Here is an 8,962-nt window from a genome sequence, read left to right as displayed (position 1 = left end):
CCACCCACCCCATCCCCAGCGCAGCTGCAGCCGCCCCCGCCGCGGCTGGTCGCGAACGGCACTACGCCCCGGACCCGGCTCAGGCATCCCTCCGCTCCCGGGAGCCCCCCCAGGCCCCTGCCTCGCCTGGCTCAGAAGTGCCTGACCACCACCACCCCCAGCTCCCCGGCGCCCGCCCCGCGGCGGAGCAAAGTTGTGGACGTGTCCCGATAGCCAAAGCCCCCAGCGCTGTCGCGACCCGGCCGCTCCAGCGCTCTCTCGGAGCGCCACTGACAGCCCGGCCGCGTCGCCCCCCCGCCCCCGGGAGTCGACCCCTTCGGGAAACTGCTTCTGAGGCTCAAACTTTGGGCCGGGGTGGTTGGGGGTTGCTGAGGGCGGCTCAGCTCGGGGACGAGGCCTGCGGGCGCCCCTCCTCGTGGACAAGCCTGGGCGCCTCGGACGGCATGTGACGGGCTCCGGCGGCGGCCGCAGCGCGGGAAGGGGCGCGGGCCCCGCGGACTCCGGCCGCGGCGAGGAGGGGCGGCGCGGCGGCCGGAGGGAAGGCTGCGGTGCGCGGTCGACCCTCGCGGGCCCGGGCCCCGAGCCTTCCTGCCTCGCTCGCCCGGGCCCCGCCGAGGCCGCCGCCGCCGCCGCCGCCGCAGCTCCCCCTGTCCCGGCGCGGGAGGACTCTCTCCAAACTCCCTGAACTCCGGGAACAAGCCCCCCGAAAGGGCGAAACTCTCAGGGACCCCCACCCCGGGCGGCGCGCCCTCGACGACCTCCGCTCGCCGAGCCCAGCTGCTGACAAGTGCCTGGACTCCGAAGACCTCAGGAGCTCGGCCGGAGCTGAGCGTGCCCCAGGCCCGTGCCCGGTCAAGATGCTCGTGAGGAAAGTGCCCGGCTTCGTCCCGGCTTCCCCGTGGGGGCTGCGGCTGCCGCAGAAGTTCGTCTTCCTCCTCTTCCTCTCCGGCCTGGTCACCCTGTGCTTCGGGGCCCTGTTCCTGCTGCCCAACTCCTCTCGCCTCAAGCGCCTCTTCCTGGCCCCTCGGACCCAGCAGCCCGGCCTGGAGGCGGTGGCCCAAGTCGCCAGCCACCCGCGGGCCCGCGGACAGGAGTCGCCTCCCAACCCGGCCCCCGCGGCTCCAGCCCCGGGCAAGGATGACCCCGGCAGCCAAGCCAGTTTTCGGCGCAGAAAAGGGTGGCTGCGCCGCACGCACCCCACTGGACCCCGGGAGGAGGCCACGGCGGCCCGGGGCGGCGGCGCCACGGCCCTCAGACCCCAGGAGGGGAGCGTTCCCTCTGGCTTTGACTTCAAGGCATTCCGGAGCCGCCTCCGCCACCCGGTCCTGGGGACTAGGACCGACAGGAGTAAGGAGCCCCAGAGCCTAGTTCATACCCAGCGGGAGAAAATCAAGGAGGTAAGGACTCTCCTCCTCCTTCCACAGAATATTTTAAAAGACGGCTCTTGTGCTTCCATCCATCCTCCCTCACCCCCAGTCACTCCCCGGCTCCCTGACCTGCTCGAGGCCCTCCTCCCAAACTTCCCACCTTCACTCCTTCCTGCACACTTTTCCAGTGCTGGGTTCAGTTAACCATCCACATTCCTGATAGATGGTAGCTAAAGCCCCAGACCAACTTTCCCTCACCCCCAGCTTCTGGTCTTTTCAGTCTAGTTCTGAGCCCAGGTGGGCCCTGCTCCCTCCCTTTTGGAGATGCTAATAGGATTTCTGTGGAGTGCTGCATGCATGCATGCGTGCTCAGTCGCTTCAGGCGTCAACACTTTGAGACCTCATGGACTGTAGCCCACCAGGCCCCTCTGTCCAGGGCCGCCTCGAGGCAAGAATACGGGAGTAGGGTTCATTAATGGGCACCCTTTCTGTTCCAAGGGGCCAAGGGCCATGTTCTTTCTCACTGTGAGTCCTTAAGTCATGACATCTCCTAAATCCCTTTAGGATCTGCTACCTGGAAATCCAGAATTTGGGGGATACTTGATGTTCTCCAAGTATTTTGTAATCTAGCCAGCAACCCACAAGCCAGAAGATGTCCTACATTCTTACTAACTGTTTCTATTGAGCTTTGGAACAATTGTACATAATTGCATGTGATACAAGGAGCAGTGATCAATAAGGTAGTGGTAATGATACAGAAGTTCTGAGGTTATTGGCTTAATGAAGCAGGTCTTGGACTGGTTTCCTGTAGGGATTGTACCAGAGAGGGGTTAGATGGATCACTTTGAGTCTGAATCTGAGTCCTAGTTTAACACACCAAAAACAAATGCAGCCTCACCATGGCTTGGAGACAGTTGCCAAGCCGCCACTGATAACTAAATGTTCTGCTCAACCACTGTTAGAGCTGCCTGCTGTTGGAGCCGCCTGTGTGAGGATTTTGCCCAGCACTGCGGAGGGGGCTGCAGTGACACCCCTGGACCACGAGGGGGCTGTGGGGAAGCGGTGGGCCAGGGTCTCCTCCCTAGAATCGAGAAGATCTTCCTCAGTCCCCGTGGACCCAGAAGGAAAGGACTGCTTCTCTCTGGACCTCTTGGTTTGCTGCAGAGCAGTCAGCAAGTCTGCTGTGATTTCCAGGGAGAGCAGGCAGCAAGGGTCAGGACCTGTCCTGCCAAGATCTGCTCAGAGCCAGCTGAGAGCTGAGCTTCCCTCCTCCCCTTGTCCAGTCCACCCTCTCTCCCAGCACCCACCTCTCCCCTAGTTATCTCTGCTGTTGTAACTCAGCTTTCTATGCTAAGCCCTGTGGAGACTCTATCTTACTGAATAACTGGCAATCGCTGGACATTTTGTGATGTCAGGATCGGAAATCACAAAGAGGAGTCCTTGTTTCTTGTGTGCAAGTGTGCGCTGTCAGTTTCCAAATCCTTACGGAAATCCCAAAGGTTAACTGAAGCTTAGAACTTGCAGTAGCTAAGAAAGGGGCATCATTTCTCCCCCATTGGTTAAGGAGCTGTGTTGTTGAATACTCACCTGAACCACTCCAGCTCCCTTTCCTGAAACTGCCTCTGAGCACATTAACCCTTTCACACCTCCTCGGAAGGCAGTGACTCCCAGTGAAATCACATATAAAGTGCGTGCATGCAGTTTTTCATGGGGTGTGGAGCTGCCATTAGATTTTCCAAAAGATCCCCCAAAGGATTAGGAATTAACTACTGTCCTCTTTGGAAGCAGTTCGTTCTGCATTTGCATCTAAGACTGTGACCCATTTCTGAAAGCCTGTGGTTGGGAGCCGTGGTAGGAAGAGTGGGCTGGTCAGTGGGGAACCAAGTTCTGCCCCTCTATACCAAGAGAACCTCCCTTGAGGGCAGAGGCTGTGGGCAGTGACTTGCTGCAGTGGCTGGAGATGGTGGGAGGTGTAGAGATTCTGCTTTGCCAGTGAGTATAAAGTAACACAATGGTTGGAGGTCTGTGTCAGTTGCCAGGTGTCTGGATCTTTCTGTCTGGCGTCTCTGTACACCCCTGGTAGTAGGTAGAAGCCTGCTTGTCTGTACCTTTGGTTGTTCAGTGAACCCTCTCTTACAGTCTTGAAGACCGTAAGCTCCTCAGAATGGAGGGGACAGGACTACTATATATGCTATTATGTTTTGAAGCCTATTGTCTTTTCACATGTCTTGAGTTTGGACCCCTCCCTTTCCCACCTCCCCAAATAACCACCCCCCAAAGAAATGTGGGCAGTGTCTGGTTTAGCTGTTAACACAGAGTTAACTTCCCTGGTGTCCCACCTGATGAGGAATGCGTTTGACTGTTGCTGGAGGATGTCTTTATTTCCTTCTCATTTAAATTGCTATCCGTGCCAAGCCCAGGGGTAGATCATTTTAGAAAGGTGCCTGTTTTCGGAAAAGGGACTCCTGCTTTCCTCTCTGGCTTGTTTATTTCCAGACATGGATTGATTAGACCCCAGGAGCAGAGGGGGAGCTAGCATCAGATAAGAAGGGCTCTGTTCTTATAAGATGAGGTTTTTAAAGCAAAAGTAAGCATCAGGAGCGATTCAGAGAGGGTGATAAATGAGAGTGAATGACGACTGGACACTCAGGCTCTAGATCAACGAAGTATACTTATGAACATTCTGGTGTGAGAGATGGACGTGGACACAAGGTCTCTGCTGATAAGATGAGTTGAGGCTACCTGTTCTAGTTGTTCACACATCAGGAAACCATCTGTCACTGGAACCAACGATTTCTCCTCACTTGTAATTTTGGAACCTTGGAGGAGGCAGTGTGGTGAAAAGGGGAACCCAGAGAACATAGATTCAAGTGTCCACTCAATCATCAGCTGTCTGACTTTGGACAAGCCACTTCCTCTCCTTCCTGGACCTTGTTTTTCCTCCTGTAAAGTGGGATGAGAGAGAGGGAAAGAGACTGGTTACATAAACGCTTGCTTCCAGACCCGGCCCCTAAGTAGACTGCCAGTCTGGCCACGGGCTCCTTAGCAGTTGGGCTTTTCCCAGCCCTGTTTTCAGCATGTCTCAGTTCCTTGAAGTTAGGGACAGTGTCATGCCTTGTTGATGATGGTCATGTGTTCACTGTTGTGTCCCTAGCACCACATAGCTAAGTATTCCTGTTACACGTATTGAACTTCAGAGATGGGACTGAACAGTGACAGAGCCTCATCTTGGGCTCATCTTGGAGAGCAAAGAGGTCGGTAAGAACGAGAAACGGCTTACTGACTGCCTTCCCTTACAGATCTGATGATAATGTAGGAAATTATTGTTATAATTATGTTAGGGTCATAGGTAGGCTGCTATTGAAGTTCAATAGACCTTTCTCACATATGACAAGAATTGATGCTTTTGAACTGCGGTGTTGAAGAAGACTCTTGAGAGTCCCTTGGACTGCAAGGAAATCCAACCAGTCCCTCCTAAAGGAAATCAGTCCTGAATATTCATTGGAAGGACTGATGCTGAAGCTCTAATACTTTAGCCTCCTGATGCAAAGAGCTGACTCTGATGCTGGGAAAGATTGAAGGCAGGAGGAGAAGAGGATGACAGAGGATGAGATGGTTGGATGGCATCACCAACTCAATGGACATGAGTTTGAGTAGGCTCCAGGAGTTGGTGATGGACAGGGAAGCCTGGCGTGCTGCAGTCCATGGGGTCGCAAAGAGTCAGACACAACTGAGCGACTGGACTGAACTGAACACATGACAAGGGTTGGGAGTGAATAGCTTGCCAGGCTTACATCCCGATGAAAGGTTTCAGACAGTGTTGGGTCCTACTAATGATGGCTGGTTGCTAATCTAAAGAACCTCAATTGTCTCTTCCGGTGAAGGGGGCTTTTGTTAGAGGGAATTGGTCAGTGAGAGTGGGGCACCCATATAAAGAATGTGCTCTTCTGCACCACTGTATGTGACAGTCTTCTTGGGTGTCCTGCTTGGGTTCAGGCCCTAGCCAAGCCATCAACCCTGACCTCAGGTGAAAATTTCTGTTTGTCATTGGGCCTCAGTTTTCACAGTAAAATGAAGGGATTGGCGTTTAGGGAAGTCTTCTCTCCCATCTGTTCCCACTTGCTTTATTTATGGATCTGCCCAAGCACCTAGGATAGGATCTGACACTTCACTGGAGCCCAGATACTTGAATGAGTGGCTGCAGTAAAGATCTTTAACTAACAGTTAAGATTGCTGGTGGCAGAAGCCAGGTCTTCTTCCTGAGGGTACCTGGAATTCCAGGAGTTGCAGAGCAGAGACCACAGCAAGGTTTGGGGGCTCAGCAGCTCTGTGACCCAAGAAGCCTTTTAGAAGTTGCAGGAATTTTCCAAGTGCAACTTGAAGGGACTGGGGAGGGGGCAGCCATGAGTAAAATCTTTCATGCCTGGATAGCAGGCATCTGGAAGATGCCCGAGTTACCTTGGAGTCCTGAGACTTGGCAGAGAGTGCCCCAGCTCTTGCCTTCCATGCCTGCTGTCTTAAGCCTCCAGGACATTGCTGGTTATGATGTGTGACTATGTCCAGATAAGTCATCTTGGCAGATGATCTTTGCTCCCCACTAATGGGCTGGTTTGTTAGTCACATGTGGTTTCTCTGTATATCTGATTTATCACTGCTAGTCTCAGGGACAGGTAGGAAAATTAAAGGGCTTTGTGTTCGTAGCATGTGAATCTGAGCCTGTGAGATGTTCAGGATAATTAATATTAGGAACATCTTCAGATTTAAATAGCTTTCCTTCGAAGAGCTCTATTTGAGTTGAAAATCCACCAAAGATTTTTACCCCCTTGTCCTTCAGTTTCTCTCCTGATGTATTTTCTGCTCTATGGTACATTTAATATAGACAAGAAGACTGGCCGATAAGAACTGGACAGGTCCCTTGGGAGACCCTCACATTGTATGCCCAGTCACACACTTCATCCTTTTTAAGTGCTGCTTAGAACTAAGAGGACTGCACGTAGAGCAAAGCTTAGACCTTGTCCCCACCGGGTCTACGACTTAACAACCGCAGGTTGGGTGAGTCTCTCCTTTCGTCGTGAGCTGCACCATTATTCTGGGGACTTGGTGCAGGCGTTCCGGAAGCAGTCATTCCTCAGGCCTCTCACCTTTAACTCTGTCCTTAGTGTTAGGTTTAGAAACACGTTGTGCAATGACTTTTAAAAGTCAGCTGCTTATTTCACACTGTTGTTAGCAGGTGGGGCAAGAATATAGATTCCCTGCAGTTTTCAGAGTGACTGATTTACATCCGAGCTCAAGAAATGCCTTTTCTCTAGCTCTCCCCGAAGACTGATCCATTACTCTACCAAAAATAAATATTGTGATATATATCACGCATAGTTTGCTCAAAGGGACTTACATCTTTTCTCTTATTGAAAAAAATAAATCAGGCTCACAGATTGGAAAGCCCCATGCAGGGAAGCTATTTGGTAATCTAGGTGGGCAGCCGGCCTATGGGTACTGCCTCTGGCGTGGGGAAGGCGATTGCCTCTGCACCCTAAGTCGAATCTGCACCAAGAGAGGTGGCGAGGGCTTCGGGAAATTCTCTCCCTGCCTTGCTTTCATTGGCCAAGTCAGGAAAGCTTTCACAAGAGCGTGATGGACAGGATTCGAGAGAGAGTGGTGGGCACTTGTTATGTTAACTTTAAAAGATGTGCCATACATGGAGCAGGCTTCCGTGATAGCTCAGCTGGTAAAGAATCTGCCTGCAATGCAGGAGACCCCAGTTTGATTTCTGGATCGGGCAGATCCCCTGGAGAAGGGATAGGCTATCCACTCCAGTTTTCTGGCCTGGAGAATTCCATGGACTGTATTGTCCATGGGGTCGCAAAGAGTCAGACACGACTGAGTGACTTTCACATACATGGAGCAGGAATGAGTGTCCTGAACTAAGAATGATTATTATTCTAGTTCTGTACAACTGCAGCCCCAAAAAGACCAGGCTCATTGAAACAATAAGCTCTGGTTCTTCATTTTCCACTGTCTCAGCACCAAGGCCTTATGAACCAGTGCTTGCATACTCTGGGGAAAAAAACAGATTTTTTTTTTTAAGCTCTGAATTCTCAAGGCACATGATGGTAAGGAAAAGAAACTGGAGATTCCTTAAGAAGTTCTGAGGACCCAAGGATCCAAGTCCCCCTTCCCTCCTTCACCCCCACTCAGCTCTGGTGGCTGGTTAATAGCCAAGGCAGTATGGTTTTGGTTCTCTTAAACGCAGGGTGTGGCTGAGATAGCTGGAAGTCAGGCCTACCTTTTGGTTTCTCCATCCCCAAAGAAAACCAAAACCATGGAGACCACAGCTATAGGCTGTGGCCCAGTGTGGTGGCCCAGCTGTACATGTTTCTTCCCTTGAGAAGGCTGTTTTCTAAGATCTGGGTTGAGGTCTCCCCACACTTGACAGGCAGGTGGTCAGAAGAGCCCTTATTCACAAGAGAGTCTGGATATGTCTCTTAACTCTGAATTTTCATTAATTAAAAGCTGAGGCTAGGGCGGTTGTCCATCTGTTTTAGTGCAGTATTGCAGTGGTACAGAAGAAGGGCATACTGATTAGTGTCCTTAACTGATAAGCAATAATTATGCTTTTCCCTGGCATGCTCTGGGAGTCAGCTGCTCTGTAGATGAAACTTCTAGGTAAATAGCTTTCACTGAATAACAACCATTTTCAGTGGCTGATAGATTTTTCTCCCCTCATTTCACCTCTCCTGTGACTTGGGGGTCACCATAAAATCCACTGTGCAATACAGTACATCCCATTAGGCCCTGATGAATCATTTAGGTAAGACTGTTGGTCTCTCACTGCCTTATTTTTTTTTGCAACAACCCTGTGAAGGAGGTGGTGGTGGTGGTTGTTTAGTTGCTAAGTCATGTCTGACTCTTTGCAGTCTCATGGACTGAAGCACACCAGGCTCTTCTGTCCTCTACTATCTCCTGGAGTTTGCTAAAATTCATGTCCATTGAGTCAGTGATGCTATACAACCGTCTTATCCTCTGATGTCCCATTTTCTTTTTGCCTTCAATCTTTCCCAGAATCAGGGTCTTTTCCAATGAGTCAGTTCTTCACATCAGGTGGCCAAAGTATTGGCGCTTCAGCAACAGTCCTTCCAAAGAATCAGGGTTGATTTCCTCTAGGATGGACTGGTTGGATCTCCTTGCAGTCCAAGGGACTCTCAAGAGTCTTCTCTAACACCACAGTTCAAAAGCATCAACTCTTGAGTGCTCAGCCTTCTTTATGGCCCAACTCCCACATCCATACATGACTACTGAAAAAACCATAGCTTTGCCTCTACAGACCTTTGTTGGCAAAGTGATGTCTCTACTTTTTAATATGCTGTCTAGGTTTGTCATAGCTTTCCTTCCAAGGAGCAAGCATTTTTCACTTTCATGGCTGCAGTCACTGTCTGCAGTGATTTTGGCCAAGGAAACTAGTTATTTATTTAAGTGTAACTTACATATAGGCAAATGCACGGATCTTAAATATACAGTTTGCTAAATTTTAACAACTGCAGAAAACCGTGTAAACCACACCCCTAGGAAGATATAGAACATTTCCATCACCCAGACAG

General features: G+C 51.3%; 1 protein-coding gene across 1 annotated transcript in view; it reads left to right on the top strand.

The window, feature by feature from the left end:
* Window positions 1-545: 545 nt before the first annotated feature.
* Window positions 546-8,962, top strand: part of MAN1C1 (mannosidase alpha class 1C member 1) — a 151,384-nt gene continuing 142,967 nt past the window's right edge. The window contains exon 1 of the mRNA XM_061393070.1: window positions 546-1,397. Coding sequence (XP_061249054.1) covers window positions 858-1,397 — 540 coding nt within the window. The 5' untranslated portion in view covers window positions 546-857. The remainder of the gene's footprint in view (window positions 1,398-8,962) is intronic.

Source organism: Bos javanicus, chromosome 2 (assembly GCF_032452875.1).
Source record: "Bos javanicus breed banteng chromosome 2, ARS-OSU_banteng_1.0, whole genome shotgun sequence".
NCBI classification, from domain to species: Eukaryota; Metazoa; Chordata; class Mammalia; order Artiodactyla; family Bovidae; genus Bos; species Bos javanicus.
Note: the sequence above shows the minus strand (reverse complement) of the source record. Positions and strands in the feature narration are given on the sequence as shown.